General features: G+C 32.1%; 2 protein-coding genes and 1 long non-coding RNA gene across 5 annotated transcripts; 2 read left to right on the top strand and 1 right to left on the bottom strand.

The window, feature by feature from the left end:
* Positions 1-1,887: 1,887 nt before the first annotated feature.
* LOC110627747 lies at positions 1,888-3,026 on the top strand. Its single transcript, XR_002489914.2, has 3 exons — positions 1,888-2,097; positions 2,189-2,341; positions 2,651-3,026. It is a non-coding gene; the product is annotated as an uncharacterized LOC110627747 (long non-coding RNA).
* Positions 3,027-4,249: 1,223 nt separating this feature from the next.
* Positions 4,250-8,193, top strand: LOC110627746 (ADP-ribosylation factor-like protein 8a). Of its 3 annotated transcripts, XM_021774105.2 has the most exons (7): positions 4,250-4,339; positions 4,438-4,483; positions 5,866-5,947; positions 6,040-6,072; positions 6,261-6,382; positions 7,360-7,521; positions 7,675-8,193. In XM_021774105.2, exons 2-7 carry the CDS (start codon positions 4,446-4,448, stop codon positions 7,790-7,792), a joined length of 555 nt encoding a protein of 184 aa, XP_021629797.1. In that variant the 5' UTR covers positions 4,250-4,339; positions 4,438-4,445; the 3' UTR covers positions 7,793-8,193. The 3 variants fall into 3 exon arrangements, with proteins under 3 accessions (XP_021629797.1, XP_021629798.1, XP_021629796.1); XM_021774106.2 differs by having other exon boundaries at positions 4,256-4,483; positions 5,821-5,947; XM_021774104.2 differs by having other exon boundaries at positions 4,256-4,483.
* A 3,617-nt stretch (positions 8,194-11,810) lies between these two features.
* LOC110628517 (telomere repeat-binding factor 2) lies at positions 11,811-16,992 on the bottom strand. Its single transcript, XM_021775216.2, has 8 exons — positions 16,828-16,992; positions 16,406-16,446; positions 16,031-16,212; positions 15,451-15,665; positions 14,280-14,364; positions 13,814-13,897; positions 12,755-13,134; positions 11,811-12,132 (listed from the first exon to the last, which is right to left on the bottom strand). The coding sequence occupies exons 3-7, from the start codon at positions 16,178-16,180 to the stop codon at positions 12,757-12,759; spliced, it is 912 nt and encodes a 303-aa protein (XP_021630908.1). The 5' UTR covers positions 16,181-16,212; positions 16,406-16,446; positions 16,828-16,992; the 3' UTR covers positions 11,811-12,132; positions 12,755-12,756.
* Positions 16,993-17,390: the final 398 nt, after the last annotated feature.

The raw sequence follows: 17,390 nt of genomic DNA on the forward strand, positions 1-17,390 counted from the left end.
CTTTTACTGACTTTTCCTTGACTTGTGATTTTGTTTGTTCTTTTATTTATTTTTAATTTATTAAATTTTAGTATACGAAATTTTCCATCACTACTTGAAAAATAGTATTCAATTCGTTGAGGTTGACATTTAAAAATATATCGCTATCATGTTCTATATTTGGTGATTCATGCTCTTAATTAGTTTTATCGTATCATCTCTAGGTGTGAGCAGTATTCGATTCAAATAGAAAAAATTGATCGAATCGAATTGATTTAAAAATTTAGTTCGGTTTTTTATACATTTCGGTTCGATTCGATTTTTAATTTCAGAAATTTCAGTTCGGTTCGATTTTAATCAGAAAAAAACTAAAAAAATCGAACCGAATCGATTAGTGATAATAATTTATTTTTTCAATAATATAGAGAAATTAAATCATATTAAAATTAAAATATTTTAATTAAATTTTAAAATATTAAAATAAAGTGTAAAAAAATTAAAAAATTATTAAAAATCGAAACCGATCAAACCGAATCGAATCGAACCGAATCAGATCGATTCGGTTTGATTCGGTTTCTGACTAAAATCAATTCGATTTGATTTTTATAAATACTAAAATTTCGATTTTTAATTTATTCGATTCGGTTCGATTTTAAACCGAATTGACCGAATGCTCGCTCCTAATCATCTCAATCAATATGGTGGTCATTCTGTTAGAAATTCAATCGAAATGTATTTTGATTTTATTGTTTACTTTTATTTTTTTGTCTAGATTTGAGTTAGTCCCTAAGCAATCTGCGATCTAATCGGTACATGCATACTGGTTTTAATACACGATTTACCTCTAGACATACCCATTTGTCTCTCCTGTCGATTTCTTCACCTTTCCAGTTGTTGTCAGCTATGACCATCCATTGGTACTAGAGTGGTCGATGGGGTTTCGATGCTTCATAATTCGGATAGACTGTTTTTGATTGGACGGGTTAAGATGCTGGGTTGGGCTGACTGCTTCATTAAATTTGGGTTGGATCTGTAATTATGGGCTTAAATGGATCATTTGACACTTAAAAATTTTATATTATGCAAGAAAATAAAATTATAAATAATTTTATAAGAATTTATTTAAAATTCTCTTTTCAAAATTATTAGGGTCGAAATATGTTTTACTTTATTATGTATGTTTTTATTTTTTATATTTTTGAAATGATAAATTTAGTTACAATATAAAATTTGTAAATATTATATAGTTTTACATATGAAAATTCTGAAAAAATAAATATATAAATTTAAAGTATTTATGAATTAAAAATTAATAATAGTTACATGCTTTTGAACGGTGTCATCTCTAGCATACTATATAAATAATGTATTATATTTTACATATTATTTATTAATTTTGAAAATGTTAATAGAAAATAATTAAAATTTATTAATGTAATTGATTTCATGACGTGGAAGTGAAATTGTTAAAACATCTTCGCAAAACCACGATCAATTTTTCAAATCATACAAAAATAAAAAAATTTTGAAAAAAATATTTTTAAATTCTGTGTCAACGGATTGGAGTGTGTTCCGCAGTTATAATGCCGAACACGCTTGTTCGACATTCATAGTGTCGAACTCTGTCTTAGCGAGCTTGTTCGGCATTAGTTCATCCATGCCACGGTAGCAGCGTAATCTAAGAAAAGTGTTCGCCATTATAAATGGCGAACACTTTCCTTTAGTAAGTTTTCTGTGCGTATTTGTCAAGTGGCCAATATTTTTTTTCGTGACGCCGTATCAGCTTGTTCGGCACTCATAATGCTGAACAAACTCGCTAAGACCCATGGTGCCGAACTCCACTTTATTCGACACATGGATGTAGATGCACCGAACACGCTCTTTTAACACAAAGAATTCGAATCCGATCTTCAACGGCGGGTGCTTCGCACTCGCCAAAAATGGAGAGTGAGCCTTGTTTCATTCAAGCTCTCCCATACTGGTGACTAAATGACTTCCATTCAAATTATCGTTCGAATTCGTGGAATCAGATCGGTATGCATCCATTTTCCTACCATATTTACCTGAAGGCGGCTTATTAAGGGAAAGAGCAGTAGCTCTGGGAAAGAATTCTTTTTGGTAAGAATTCTTTCTTGTTTTTCAAACTATTTCCTTATATTTCACAGTTTCTTTGTTTGCTTCGCCTGAACTCGTTGCTCTTATTCTTCAGAGGGAAAGAGTGGGTGAGAGATCTGTGGACGTAGACTCGACCTTCATTCATATATATCTCGACATGGCTTCGAAACTGTTGTTGATTATGGACTTCATTTTCGATCTCATTGCCTTCGCTTTGGCTGTTGCAGCTGAGCAGAGAAGAAGCACTGTTAGTATTTACATCTATGGTTGCTTTCTTAAAGTTTACGTGATTCTTGTAATGGGGTCTATTTTGGCTTCTAAGAAAACAGAGAATGGGGGAAATTTTAAGAAATGAGAAAAACTAAATTTAAATACATGATTTATTTTCATTTCTTCTCCTGGGATTTTCTTGGCAACACTAATTGCAGGAAAAATGTGTTGGGATAGCTTAGTTATATGCCACAGGCCTGTATAATGAAGAGATTTGTTCTAGCAGATTGCTTAATTGACAGTCAGGTTACCAGATCTACTGATAATGAAGAAATTATTTTGCCAGATTGATTATCGCCGGATACACCCAATGAAAATTTAGAAACCGAAAATGAGGGGTCATTGTTATTGCCGGGGGAATTAGAAATGGAATTGGAGCGGGTGGGATTGGGGTTGGGATCAGAGTCGGAGTTGGAAGCAGAACAGGAACAAGAAGAAGAAGCAATGCGATTAAGGGACTCGTAGAAATGCTCTTCTTCTTCTTGGGATGCGTCCTTATGGCAGTTGCAGTTGTTTCTGCTTATCTCTGGGCGGTCACTTTGAAACCTTTAGCTAGAGGGGCATTTGGCATCCACTAGATCAGAGGAAATAGAAATGGAGATGAGGGGAAGAGAGAAAGAGAGCAAGATGACAAAAAAAAAAAAAGGAAATGGATTTTTGAACAGAGAAGAGATTGAAGCCGGGAGAGAAATTATGAGATACATAGGTGAAGAAGAAAGAAAAAAGTTTGTTATATGTTAATGGGACTAGTAAGGAAATTATAAAAGTTTTTATGCTGATGTAACGGTAAAGTGGGTATTTTAAAAAAATAGAAAAAACTATAGGAGTGATTAGGGGTGTGAAATCGGTCGGTTCGGTTTCGAATTGAATCGAACCGAAAAAACCAAAAATCGAATTATAAAAATATTAAAAATCGAAAAAATCGATTATAAAAATATAATCGAACCGATAAAAATTGGTTCGGTTCGATTTGATTCAAATCGAAATCTATATTTTTTTAAAAAATTGTTGCTTTTAATTTCAGTAGAATAATTTAATAAATATTTCACATAAATTTATCAATAAATATTGTTTAAATACATAATAATAATAATACTTAAAAAATCTATAAAAATCCATATAAAATTTAAAAATATATAAAAACCAGTATTTCTATGTATAAAATCGATTTTTTGGTTTTTAACACGTTTAAACTGAACCGAACTGAAAACTGAATAAATTGAAAAATACTAACCGAACTGAACCAAACATTTCGATTAACCAAACTATTAAATCAAAATTAATCGGTTCGGTTCGTTTTTTCGGTTCAGACCGATTTATGCTTTCCCTAGGAGTAGGGGTGAGCAGTATTCGGTTCAAACCGAAAAAACCGACCGAACCGAACCGATTTGAAAATTTGGTTCGGTTTTTTATATATTTCGGTTCGGTTTTTCATTCGGTTCGGTTTTGATCAGAAAAAAACCGAAAAAACCGAACCGAACCGATTAGTAATAATAATATATATTTTTAATAATATATAGAAATTAAATTATATTAAAATTAAAATATTTTAATTAAATTTTAAAATATTAAAAATAAAATGTAAAAAATAAAAAAATTATTAAAAATCGAAATCGATCAAACCGAATCGAACTGAACCGAATCAGACCGGTTCCGTTCGATTCGGTTTTTAACCAAAATCGGTTCGATTCAGTTTTCATAAACACTCAAATTTCGGTTTTCGATTTATTCGGTTCGGTTCGGTTTTGAACCGAACCGACCGAATGCTCACCCCTACCTAGGAGTGATAGAGTAATTATTTTAAATTACTTCTCACCGACTGTAAAATTTTAATTTCTACTTCTCGGAGATTGGTGATCTTTGGATTTCGCAATCTTTGGATTTCGCACAGAAGTTGAAGGAATCCGGTAAATATCAGGAGCAGAAGCAAAGCCAGCCAACCAAAGGAACGGAAGAAGAGCTTTCTTCACACACAGGTCAAATTCAAAGGGGAGAGAGAGAGAGAGAGAGAGAGCTCTCTCCGTTTCTATATTTTCTTGTGGACACTTGATAGATCTCCGTTCTGCTTTTTCCGATCATCGATGGGATTATGGGAAGCTTTTCTCAATTGGCTTCGAAGGTTAGCTCCGCTCTCGCTTTCCTTTTACATTTGTATGTAATATTTGCGATTTTGGTGCAATTATTATCATTCTATTTGTTCGTTGTTTATGCATATTTAATTTTGTTTTTCGGATTGGGAAGGCAATGACTGTAGAAAGATTTTTATGTTTTACTTCGATTTGTTTTTGCATCCGGTGCTTGAGATTTAAATTCTGCAGGCGTATCTGTTTGGCTTCTTTTCCTGTGTATGTTCTTTTGCATTTCGTTAATTTCTGTCCGGCATTGAAGTACTGAACCTCAAAAAGAGAAGACTAACTTTTTTCATATTAAACTCACTGGCATATCTGCACCATTTACGTAATTTTAATTTCCAAAATTTATAGCTTTTTAAACTGTGAAATTGAAGTTGGAATGTTGAAATTAACATGAGAAATCGGAGCATGTGTTTCTAATTTTTTGGCGTGTAGGACATAATAGATGTTGTGGATTAATTAGTCATGGTTGTCAGAAACTGACTAAACCTTCTAGGCTTTTGCTTGACTTCTAGTTGCTCTTCCTTGCCTCATCCGTTTGTTGTTAATATGTTTATCCAAATTTTTTTGGCTTGCTAAGAGTTGAGATCTGTTTTTTGTTTTCGTTCAGTTGGTTAGTTAGCTTGTTTTCTTCGTTGTTACTTTGTGCTATTTGGGGGTCTTATAGAAGCTTAGCTCTCTCTCTCCCACATTTTTTTTCTTAAAAATCTTTATTTTGGAAAAAAAAAAATCTTTAACCAATAAATGTTCATACAGTAAATGATTTTAGGGAATGACAAATCAGGAAATTGCATTTAGGCATTATTAGTCAATTTTCATCGCTGAATGTATAAAACATGATTGGTGCATTTTTCCATGGGTAGCCTATGTTACTTTTCTAATTTTATTCCTTTATATTTTATTTAGTTTAATTATATCTCAGAAATTTGTTGTTCATTGAGATAGTTCACTAGGAAAAACACACACACATGTGCATGGCAATACAGCACAAACTGCTCTCTGAAGAGTTACAATTAGACAGCAACATTGGGCATGATTTTATACTATGCTAAGTACTCATCATTTTGGTTTCCCAGTTGCATTAATCTTGTTAGTTGTCAATGTGGTTATTGAACATAAAGGTGCTTAATTTTTGGCACAACATTTGTCTGATATTTGGCTATTTCTGTGGGTATTTGTGGAAAATGAGAAGTGCACATTTTTCTAGTCCTTGATAGGCTTACATAACTAGAAAGTGCTTGCCTTGATTAAGAATTTCATGCAAAGGTTAGAAGAAGCCTTTTCAAATTGTTTTATTAGTTGCATTCATTGTTCACTTTTACAGATGTCCTTCACATTCCTAGCTCACTTTCTTGTATATGGACTGCAGCCTCTTTTTCAAGCAGGAGATGGAGCTTTCCTTGATTGGACTTCAGAATGCTGGAAAGACTTCTCTTGTAAATGTTGTTGCAGTAAGTACAATATTGCATGTAGAAGATATTCTTTTCCCTCTGATACCTTTTTGCGTGAACTAATGGATCTGACTTCTTGGCCTTGCTTCTAGACGGGTGGATATAGTGAAGATATGATTCCTACGGTAAGTTATCTTTCAGAAATATTTCCATTCACATGAATTATGTTTCCAAAAGATTTAATGTTGCATCTTGTGAATAGGCATATTCTCTCAGTTTTTGGTTCTTTTTTCCTCTTCCATCTAATATCTATATTTGTTATATTTCTTGGGTACATATTTTGTTTACTAGTAGTGTGTCATTTTATTTTCAGGTTGGATTCAACATGAGAAAAGTAACAAAGGGGAATATCACAATAAAGTTATGGGATCTTGGAGGTCAACCTAGATTCCGAAGTATGTGGGAGCGATATTGTCGTGCAGTTTCTGCCATTGTGTATGGAACAACTCTACTTGAATTCACTCATACAAAGTTCATAATTCACATTTCATTGGTCTCATAATTTATGCTTGTTCTATCTTCTATAGGACAAAAATCTAAAGAGTTGAGGATTTGTTGTTTCTTCTTAAAGGTCGATAGAACTCAGTTTCCCTCTTTGGTCTTTTCTGTTGATTAAAAGCTTCTTGTTAAGGAGCCTGGCTTCTCTAATTTATAATTAATTTTGGTTAGTTTAGAGATTTGAAAACTGGTTTTGCTGGAATTTAAGATATTTTCACTAAAATGCAATGGCTAAACTTTCATTAATGGAAGAAAAATTGCTTCCATTCTCTCTTAAACATGGAAAGCTACCAAATTTATTAGTACTTAGGATTACACGTATCTCCAGGTTGGAACTTATGTTCTATTAACTGTTAGGAGAGACTCAACATTTGATGTTTATTGGATTCCCTGGAATGATCTCTTCCCACTCTAACTACTGAACTTTCCACCAACAATATATGTGTGTGTGTATATATATATATATATATAGTTTAGTATATCCTGCAAAATTTTTATTAAAGAATCATGTCTTAACAAGGTATAGTTTATATGTTGACCAGTTGTGTAATTTTAGAATCTCAGGATGAAGTGAATGCCATGACTAGGGAATGGGTTTCCAATCTCAGATAACAGGTTGAAGAAATTTCAGCTTCCAGCTTGCTTTGTGGTTGTTAAGGATCGATATTTCATTTGACACATATTCGTGTAGGTTATATTGGTCCTCTTGCTTCAATTAGATCATTCAAAATTGAAAAAGTTGTCACAGATGAATTCCCATGTCTAATTTAAATCCTTAGTTGTGAATCCAATGTTTTGTATAATGGACATGGCTTCCCTGTCTATCTGAAGTTGTATTATTTTGTTGGTTTTTGCTCAAGCTATTTCTTAATTTGCTGACAACTAATGTGGTTGAATTTTGTTTATTGCTGCAGTTATGTGGTTGATGCTGCTGATCCTGATAATCTTAGCATCTCAAGAAGTGAACTTCATGATTTGTTAAGCAAACCATCCTTGATTGGGATCCCATTGATGGTGCTAGGGAACAAGATTGACAAACCAGGAGCTCTTTCAAAGCAGGCTTTGACTGATGAAATGTATGATATGTTTAACTTGAATCCTAAAAAAAGGGGGCAAAAAAGCAAAAAGAAAAACAAAATACATGCATATTCAATGAATATTATTACATAAGTTGCCGACTTTAGAGATGTTCATTGTTCTGATACTGAAAATGATCTTTTGTGTTGTAGGGGTTTGAAATCAATTACTGACAGAGAAGTTTGTTGTTTCATGATCTCTTGCAAGAACTCAACCAACATAGATTCTGTTATTGATTGGCTGGTTAAGCACTCAAAGTCGAAGAGCTAAGTTGTTTTGTGTGTTATAATTTAGGTTCCATTGAGGGCCATTGATTCTGAGTTCTGCCTCATCTAACTTTCTCTCTGTATTGTTTTAATCTTCCTTTCTTCTGAGCTGTTTTTACTGTATGCTAGATGATATTCTTTCGCATGGCTTGGTATTCATGTATACCTTTCTTTATGCGAATCAAGTTTCGTTCTTCTCACATGTGTTTCTTGGCTTTTTTAACTTTTTGCTTGTAGGGACTTCTCCAGTTCTCAAGGCATGACAGAGAGATTCTGCTGCCTTCGTTATTATTATTGTTTTTGTCAATAATATATCATAATATGAAGTTGAGAGGTATTCTATGAGAGATGTTGGCAACTCTTCATTTTGTTTTGGAATAAAGCATCTTTTAGTCTTTAGTTGCATTTCTGTTTTTATAAAAGTTTTAACTATTTTACGGTTAGTGAATGCAAGGTCCTGATTTGCTGCTTGAGCTTTTGCACTCTTTTAAAGTTCATGGATACAATACTTCTTTTGTATCCTTAGGGGCTTAATAGTTATAATTTCTCCAGTTCTCAAGGCATGACAGAGAGATTCTGCTGCCTTCGTTATTATTGTTTTTGTCAATAATATATCATAATATGAAGTTGAGAGGTATTATATGAGAGATGTTGGCAACTCTTCATTTTGTTTTGGAATAAAGCATCTTTTGGTCTTTAGTTGCATTTCGGTTTTTATAAAAGTTTTAAATATTTTACGGTTAGTGAATGCAAGGTCCTGATTTGCACATGCTTGAGCTTTTGCACTCTTTTAAAGTTCATTTGTATCCTTAGGGGCTTAATAGTTATAATTTCTTAAGCTTTAAGTGTTGAATTGAATTTTTATAATTTTTTTTTTTTTAAATTGAGAGTTAACGTTAGAAGGTTGATTCATTTTCAATGATTAATCTTAGATTTTTTCCATGCTATGTTTTTTTTTTTGTTCTTTTAAAGAAAAAGTCAACAACAACAGAAACCCTAATGCAGAAACGAGGGCTGTTCAGCAAAGCACGGCAGATTTCATCGTTAGAACAAAATGGGTATTTTGGAATGGGTTTTTTAAGTCCTATAAAAAGAAATAAAATTAGGTTAGTTAATCAATAATACAATAAAAAAATAATTAATTTTGATGTAACATCTACTCCGATTGTTATTGAAGCAATCGAAAAAGGAAGATTTTGTGGCACAACCCTTCATTTTGAAAATCCTGAGCACCCAAAGTATGTCTTCCAACAAATTAAAAAAAGCATAATAAGTTATTATTTCAAAATGAGTTTACAAAAGTAAAAATTGATACAACCTTGTTTATTAAACCACCCACATGATCTACTCATTGTCCAAGTCTATGCAAATGATACCATCTTTGATAATAGACTTGGATCTTTTAACCCATGTTTTGATGGTAATGAATAATGGGAGTATTAGAAAATTCACTAGTTTATTTTTAAAATTATTTAATTAAAATATTTATATATTTTATAAAATTAAATTTTTAATCAATTTATTTTAATTTTAATTAGAAAAATTTAATAATATGAATATTTAAAACTATAGATACTAAATAATAAATATAATTAAAATTATAAATACGAAATAATATATATGATTTAAGATAATTAATTTTATATATATTTTGATTGAATAATTTTGAAATAAAGACGATTTAATTAATTTCATAAAAGTTTAGTAATTTAATTATAGTTTACCCATAAATAATTAGTCTATTACTGACTATATTAGCCGGTGTTTGTGTTCAATTTTTAGATCCCTCGTTGAAAACAATCAAACAGCTGTAGAGTAAGAGCCAAAACGTGAAGGCAACCTTGTGGGAAAAGTCTACATTATAATATTTTTAATTTTATATTTGTAAGTTCCAATTATTTATGTATGATGGCTAAAATCCAGCTTATCACCTAAATTTATTAGAATGATTTTTCACTAAATTATTGGGCAAAGGAGAATCAATCAAGTTCTTTTTTTTTTTTTAAAAAAAAAGAAATCTTATGGTTGAAAAATAAATTAATAGTTTATGCTGCTTTAAGTGGATCGAAAATCTGAGCTTTTTAGCAAAAATTATGACATTTTAAAATTTTTAGTTGATTAGGGCGAAAGGATTTTCGCATGCCGAAAATCGTATTTCAAAAGTGAATTTTAAATAAAGGTTGTATTTGACAATATTATTTAGTGTTTAGATTAGATTAAAATATTAGTTTTATTATTTATTATTTGATGATTATATTATTTTCAATAATTAAATAAAAAAATTTTAATATTTAAAAGTTGAATAAGTGATTATCTCTAACATCCTAATAGTGGGAAAATTTTAATTGCATTTTTTATACTTGTATTCTTTTCTTTGTATTCTTTTCTTTTTACACAAATTCACAAGCCTCATTCTTAATATATAATGGATAAGCTGATTTAATGAAATATTTATTTTAATTTTTTTATTTTAAAAAATTAATAATTTATTCCTTCTCATTTAAAAAAATTACATTTTAATTTTTACCTTCAGATTCAGATTTAAAGTTAACTTACAATTAATTTTCATAAAAAAGACAAAAATATCTTTAATCTCTACCATTAGAATTAGAAAAAATTAGAAAAATTAAACTGTTAAATGTTAAATTTATTGAATATTGCATAGTTAAATTTACTATAAACAGTAAATATCATCATCATAATCTAATTAATAACTAAGCTCGATGGTGGACTAGGGGTGAGCATTCAATCGGTTCGGTTTAAAATCGAATCGAATCGAACTGAATAAACCGAAAATTAAAATTTTAGTGTTTATAAAAACCGAACCAAATTGATTTTGATCAGAAACTGAATCGAACCGAACTGATCTGATTCAGTTCGATTCGGTTCGGTTTAATCGATTTCGATTTTTAATAATTTTTTATTTTTTACACTTTATTTTAAATATTTTAAAATTTAATTAAAATATTTTAATTTTAATATAATTTAATTTTTCTATATTATTGAAAAAATATATTATTATCACTAATCAGTTTGGTTAGATTTTTTCGGTTTTTTCTGATTAAAATCAAACCGAAATAACCGAAATTTCTAAAATTAAAAACCAAACCGAACCGAATCGAAATGTATAAAAAATCGAAATAAAATTTCAAATCAATTCGGTTCTGTCGATTTTTTCGGTTTGAACCAAATACGGCTCACCCGTATAGTGGACCACATCGATGCGTGCCGTCACCATACGATAGTTAATTACATGGCCTGATCAAGCATTGGCAGACACTAAAAGTCGAGCAACCCTTACTTTTTCGTCGGCAACTATTTTATCTCCTTTGTCGACGAGAATTAAGAGGAGACCAATTCCTCTCGGTTTCGTTGACTGCTATAACAGGGATGCACGTGAGTCGACGACACCACCTCTTGCAAGCATCACTAATGATATCACCAATAATGGAGACACTACGGTAAAGGGACGTATGAGCCTCAAAATCAATGGATCGCAAAAACATGCATGATTTATACAAATCGCACAAACCTACCACAACTTCGAAATAATAGATTCGAGGTACAATCACCATGAACCGCGTCTGCTTTCGCCAAATTGGCCGAATTTAAGCACATTTCGCCCTGGTATTATAGTCGTCTCATGAAAATTTAAGATAATTAACGGCAAATTAAAGTTTTTTTAAATGTGAACGACTAAATTGTAAATTTTTAAAAACACAAAGATTAAAATCTCAATTTATGATTAGTTTTTCATCATCCACTCATTACTTTTTGTTATTTTACATTTAATTAACTATTTTCCAACTGAACATTATGCTTTAAACCACTATATAAACATCGAACAACTACCAACTAATATCTAACGGTTAACTCTTACTAAAACAACCGATTGTTAATTGAACAACTACTATACCGATCAGGACCAAGAAGGCTTCAAATAATTGAAAGTAGTACCTTTAACCGTCGAACTTAGATTTTCACAGGCGTGCACACATACACAGCCTGGGAGGGAGATGTAGTTACTCAAAAATCACTCTTAATACTAGATTGATCAACCATAAAAAAATACAAGCATCAATTCATCTTACAGCCAATCTAGTTGTCCTATTTCTGATTCTTTAACTGGTATCCACTCTTTACCCCATTATAGACTTTCATGTCAAAAAAACCTGTATGTTCCCAACCAAAGGAACACATCTTCATAGTTTAATAATTGCATTTGCGAGATTTTACAAGACTAACTCACCTTTACAGTAATAACAGTTTCATACAGCTGCACCACCATGATGAGAATTCCAATGCATCTTTTCATGCCCATGTCCATTTGAAAAACTTAAGTCACTGCAAAATATAAAAATAAGGTTAGTGACGATAAAAACACAAAAATGAGATCAAACTTTGTAAGTTCATAAATGTTTGTGCTTTCTGATGAAGTTTTGCTAAATTCCCTCCCAAATTGCAAACCCTATAATGAAAAAAATAAAAACAAAAAATTAAAGATAATAAAAGAAGAGGAAATTGAATGAGAAAAATGAATAACATATAATGAAAGTAGAAGATGAGAAGCTATTATAGGCTAAACCTGAAAAGTTTCAAACGAGGGGAAAACAAGAATAAAAAGCATATTATACTTTTCCTTAATCTTTCATGATTTCACATCTTAGAATTGTGGATAGGTTTGATTTTATGGACAAACTTTAGGACTGAAGTAGAATTACCCTGATTGTTGGATGAAATATTATGAATTTCAGCATTTACGCTTAGAAAACAATATTCTAAAATAGAAAATAAAGCATAATTTCTCGCTAACATAAAATTAATAGGAACTCTTAGTCAAGATTCAGGCCTCCCAAACATCCGCTAAATTACCTGAATTTTCTTTTTGTGGGACTCTCATAAAGGAAAGAACTATGAAAATAATTTGTAACTTCAGTACTTCTCTAAAGCTAATAATAAAGTATACCTTTAGGAAGACCTGCTGAGAACAGCATTTAATGGATGGCGTGTCCTATACTTGAATGCCTTCATTGCTGCTTCGGCAAAAACTTGTGCTGCTTCTGCTTCAGCTTCTGCTGCCTCAGCCTCCCTTGCTGCCTCTTCAGCTTCTGCAATTGCAGCTTCTGCCTCTGCAACTGCTTTTGCAGCAGCTGCAGCAGCCTCTTGGGCAGTCATGCCCCTAATCTTTGATAGCTCTTGATCAACCACAGATTTAGTCAAGATTTTGGTCTTACTCTTCTCTGATTTTGAACAATCCTTCTGTTTTCCCTCTACAGGTAAGTGGACAGAATTTCTTCTTCCTTCAGAAACTGCTGGATTAGGTGCAATGCTGTACTTATGTTTTACCTGTCATTTTTGGAAACACAGACAAATACAACAAGATGATTCATTAGATGATCATACAGCACCTTCTTTCATAATATCTTCCAGTTTTATGGGCCCAAGCACATCTCTCCCTTTGAAAATCCTTTCCACATTATGTGTTACTGAGAATACAACAGCTGGCCATTATTCTTTAAACTGAATTTTTTTAATGTTTTCTATCCACAACTTTTATAATCATTTTCTGCTAATACCTTCCAGAAGACAACAGCCAACTATTTTCACCATAATTTCAGTGTCATGTATTATAGACTTCTAAAAATGATTCGAAACAAGAAAACAAGAGGAATTAATAGTTACTTTGCAGGCAGCAGATGTTATTTAAATTAGCTTCAAGAGTCCAAACCATGTTCACATTTGATACCGTTAAACAAAGTGATTATGGTGAAGGCAGAGTTGGCAAAGCAGAAGAGAAAGAAAAATTGAAATGTATAGAAAATCAGTTAAGAAATAATAAGTGAGAGCTAGCAGAAATTTGTAGTCAACAGAAATATAGACGTTTGCTACTGATTTTCTCAAAAAAACAAAAATAGCAAATCATGTTTCTACCTAGGACATTTATTCGTAGACTACAAATTTGACTTCAGTTTCCAAAAAGGAAACATTATTTTCAAACCATGATAGAGCTGCAGCATCAGATCACCTTGACCAACTTTCCCTTTGCAGTCAGAAGCTTTAATTTTCCTACCAATAGCTTCCTGATGTTTGAGGGTGCCCTGTATTTCTCCTACAAATTTAAAAGCTGATAAGTTCAAAATTAGTTTGACAAATGTACACATTAGCATATGAGAAAAAGAAACAGCAGTTTTGACTATTTTGTTCCGAAAGCTGCACATCCTATCATTTTGCAATGGATACAGTTCATTTTAAATGCAGGAAACAAAATCTATGGTTTGCATTATTTCTGTTGATAATTGATAGGGCTAGGATGGGAGGAAAGAAGGCTGTCAGAGAGCTAGCAGGCACAGGCATTAGAGGGAGACAGAGAGAGAGCAGAAAAGAGGAGAAGACATTCAAAATATGTAAGCATGTAGTTCCACTTTCTTTAGTATTTCATCCTACAGTGTACAAACAAACAAACTTCTCCGAATTAGAACTAAAAGACATACCTCTATGTACAATGCAATTGAAGCCCTGTCAGAACCACTTGGTTCCTTCAATGTAGTAATGGCCTCTAATATAAGATTATCCAACCTACAACCACAAAGTTTGTCCAAATCATTACTCACATCATGCTAAAAACGGACATTGTAATTTCCAATACAAAGATATAATAACCTTATACAACCAAGATCTCCCACACATCTTTGAAAGGACTCAGGAAATCGTAGCTCTGAATACATGAACTATTTGTTAGATTACAACAGTATGGGTTCTCAATTATTATTCTATTGATTGCATGGATGACATTTTTACATAAGCAAAATTACTATTTCACCAATCACCATTTAACAAGAGTATCTTCATTTAAATTATCTCCTAAAAAATGTAGTCATTTATATGATCTGTAGACCTTAGTCATCATATCAAACGACAAAAGGCCAAGTCGGACATCAAAGAGATGAAGAGAAAGTGTCAGGGAAAAAAGACACAAGAAGCAGATAACATTTTGTCAGACAGATTTGTTTACATACCATGTTAATATAAGGAGTGCTAGTGAATCTAAAATGGCATCCACAAAGTTATCTGATTGGAATATACTGCCCCCATAACTACTCATTCTTATGCTCCTCTTTTTGCTGCTTTTGATTCAGGTGTTGAATTCATGAAGCTCAAGTATCAGTCTATCAGTAAACCTAAGATACGCCTAAAAAGCTATGAGAACTTCAAGTAGGAGGACTTATGGATGCAACTTCAGAGTTCTTGTGGAATTAATAGCTCATTATCGTGTCATGAAGAGAAAAGAAACAATTGAAAGATCTCCAACAACGGAGAACATAAACATGAAAATTTACAATGTTTTTTCATTCACCTTCATCTACAAACATGTTTCATGTTGATATTCTTTTCATGTATAATAGCCTGTTTATGGATTGTTGGCCACACAATTGGACCCTTCTTTCCTTTACAGGATTGGGATGGGCTAACCCACTCCCCAGATTGTCCATGTAAATTTACAACAACTTGGCTGCTCCTGTTAAATACATGACATATAAACCATTTGACATGATTACTTGAGATATGGAAACAAAGATACCCTATTGCAAACCACCATTAAACATATTCATGTTGTGTATAATAATGAAAGTGCAAATATCATGTCATCAGAAGGAACGTAACCTTGCAAGTATTTCTTTTGAACCAAAATTCCTTGGTGTTCCACTAGAAATTGCTAGAGGCTTAGCATTGACAATTTCTTCATTGCCTTGAACTACGACACTCAAAGCCTTAGGATTATCATCACACTTAGGGGTCTGTGGATTCTTCTTAAGTGCAAGCTTAGCCTTCTGCCTGGACCCCCATATTGCAGTCACATTTATATTTCTCCATTTATCCTGTCCAGAATTAAACTAAATGATTAGTGTACTATATACTGCACCCTAAAAATTATTAAAAAAAAAAAGAGGGAACAGAGCTCTTTCTCGCTTTTTCTGGGTGCTTTAATTAAAGGAAAAGGAGTGCTGCCAGGTTTTGAACCTTCAGCACCCAGAGACAAGCACTTGAGCACTTGAGCACTGGACTACTAGTCCAATGGCGCCCACTGGACTACTAGTCCAATGGCCTTCTCTGCATGTGTTAAGAATACAGTAACAGCACCCAAACACATAAGAGTTCTTGGTATTTAACCAGGAGGAGAAATGTGTGTGTGTTTTTTTTCCCTGTACATGAACAAACATGCCAAAGGTTTTGTCATAAAAACCTTCAAATCAACATTTGACCTTTGTCGCAAGATGGCACTAAACTCAGGATCCATAAGTATTGTCCGCCATTTGCCTGTCCCATGCTTAAGCACTCCAGCTTTAAGAGCAGCCTCTTCTTCTGGTGTCCACTTTTGCTTAGGAGCACCCATCAAAGGAGGTCCAACGCACTCACGGAAAATATCTGCACAGTTGGATTCTGCCACATTTTAGCAAATCAGCCCATTTGAAGATAATCAAACAGTAAATGGTATGTCAACCCCATATTTCTATCAAAACAAACAATAAACAGGGGCACTTAAATTAACAGAAAAAAAATAACAAGAAGACGGCAATTTCAACAGAAACAATAGAAGTAAATAAAATTAATTTCTTACTCTTTTAGTGTCAAAATCCAAAATGATGGTACTTCTTTAAGCTGCAATTAAGCAAAAGTATTTAGCTTAATTTGATAAACCAAAAAATTTCTCCCAGTACTCATTTCAACAATAAGTTTTTAGAAATTATGCTCAGATTAGACAAAATGAAGCCCTTCACAAAAGAAAGATTGAAACAAAAACACTTTATCACATAGAATTAAGAAACCCAATAGGACAAGAACGCCCGTTTTTGCATAGGCAGACCTGCGTCCTGATTCAATTATAATCAAACCAAAATTTAGTGCAGATCGAACCAGAAATGCATAAATTCAGCTGACAAAATGAATAAATATAGAATTTTATCATCATTTCTTTGGAGAAGAAGCAATCAATGGGAAAACCAAAATTCCTGCGAGATTTTTGGTGTTTGTGCCTGGTACCTGATCAAAGGAACCAACGAGAAGTTGGCAGAGAATGTGAGAGCAGTGGCGAATTCACATAGGGATCATCCTCGAAATTCTTACGTTTCTGGAATTTGCAGAGAAGAGACTTACGAAAAAAAAAATAAGAAAAAAAGAAAAGGACATAAATGTATGAACTTTTATTTTTGGCCGTGCAACGGAAACATAAACTAATCACTTATTCCCTCTGCAACTGTGTAATAATTGTATTTTCACTTTGGTCCCTCTGTTTTGTGAAACTTTCGAAGAGTCCCTATACTATGACACAAAATCCAAGTGAATCCAAAATTTCTCCTAAAATTTTATTAATTTTAAAAAATATATTAAAATATATATAAAATTTTAAAAAATTTATTAATTAATTTATCTATTAATTTTAATAATTAAATATTATAAAAAATTTAAAACATTTTTAATATAAATAAATTAATTAATAAATATTTTTTATAAATTTAAAAGAGTAATTAATGTATTTTATATAAATAAATTAAATAATAATTTTTTTTAAATGGAGATCAAAGATTGAAGAAGTAAAATTTGAG

The sequence above is a fragment of the Manihot esculenta genome, chromosome 12, assembly GCF_001659605.2.
Source record: "Manihot esculenta cultivar AM560-2 chromosome 12, M.esculenta_v8, whole genome shotgun sequence".
Classification (NCBI taxonomy): domain Eukaryota; kingdom Viridiplantae; phylum Streptophyta; class Magnoliopsida; order Malpighiales; family Euphorbiaceae; genus Manihot; species Manihot esculenta.

Coding starts and splice junctions, on each gene's coding strand:
- LOC110627746 (XM_021774105.2), top strand. CDS start 4,446: ATGGGATTATGGGAAGCTTTTCTCAATTGGCTTCGAAG. Junction 6,073..6,260: donor GTGAAGATATGATTCCTACG/GTAAGTTATCTT, acceptor TTTTATTTTCAG/GTTGGATTCAACATGAGAAA. Junction 6,383..7,359: donor CGTGCAGTTTCTGCCATTGT/GTATGGAACAAC, acceptor TTATTGCTGCAG/TTATGTGGTTGATGCTGCTG.
- LOC110628517 (XM_021775216.2), bottom strand. CDS start 16,180: ATGGGTGCTCCTAAGCAAAAGTGGACACCAGAAGAAGAGGCTGCTCTT. Junction 15,666..16,030: donor GGTCAAATGTTGATTTGAAG/GTTTTTATGACA, acceptor AATTCTGGACAG/GATAAATGGAGAAATATAAA. Junction 13,898..14,279: donor CAATTGCATTGTACATAGAG/GTATGTCTTTTA, acceptor TTAAATTTGTAG/GAGAAATACAGGGCACCCTC.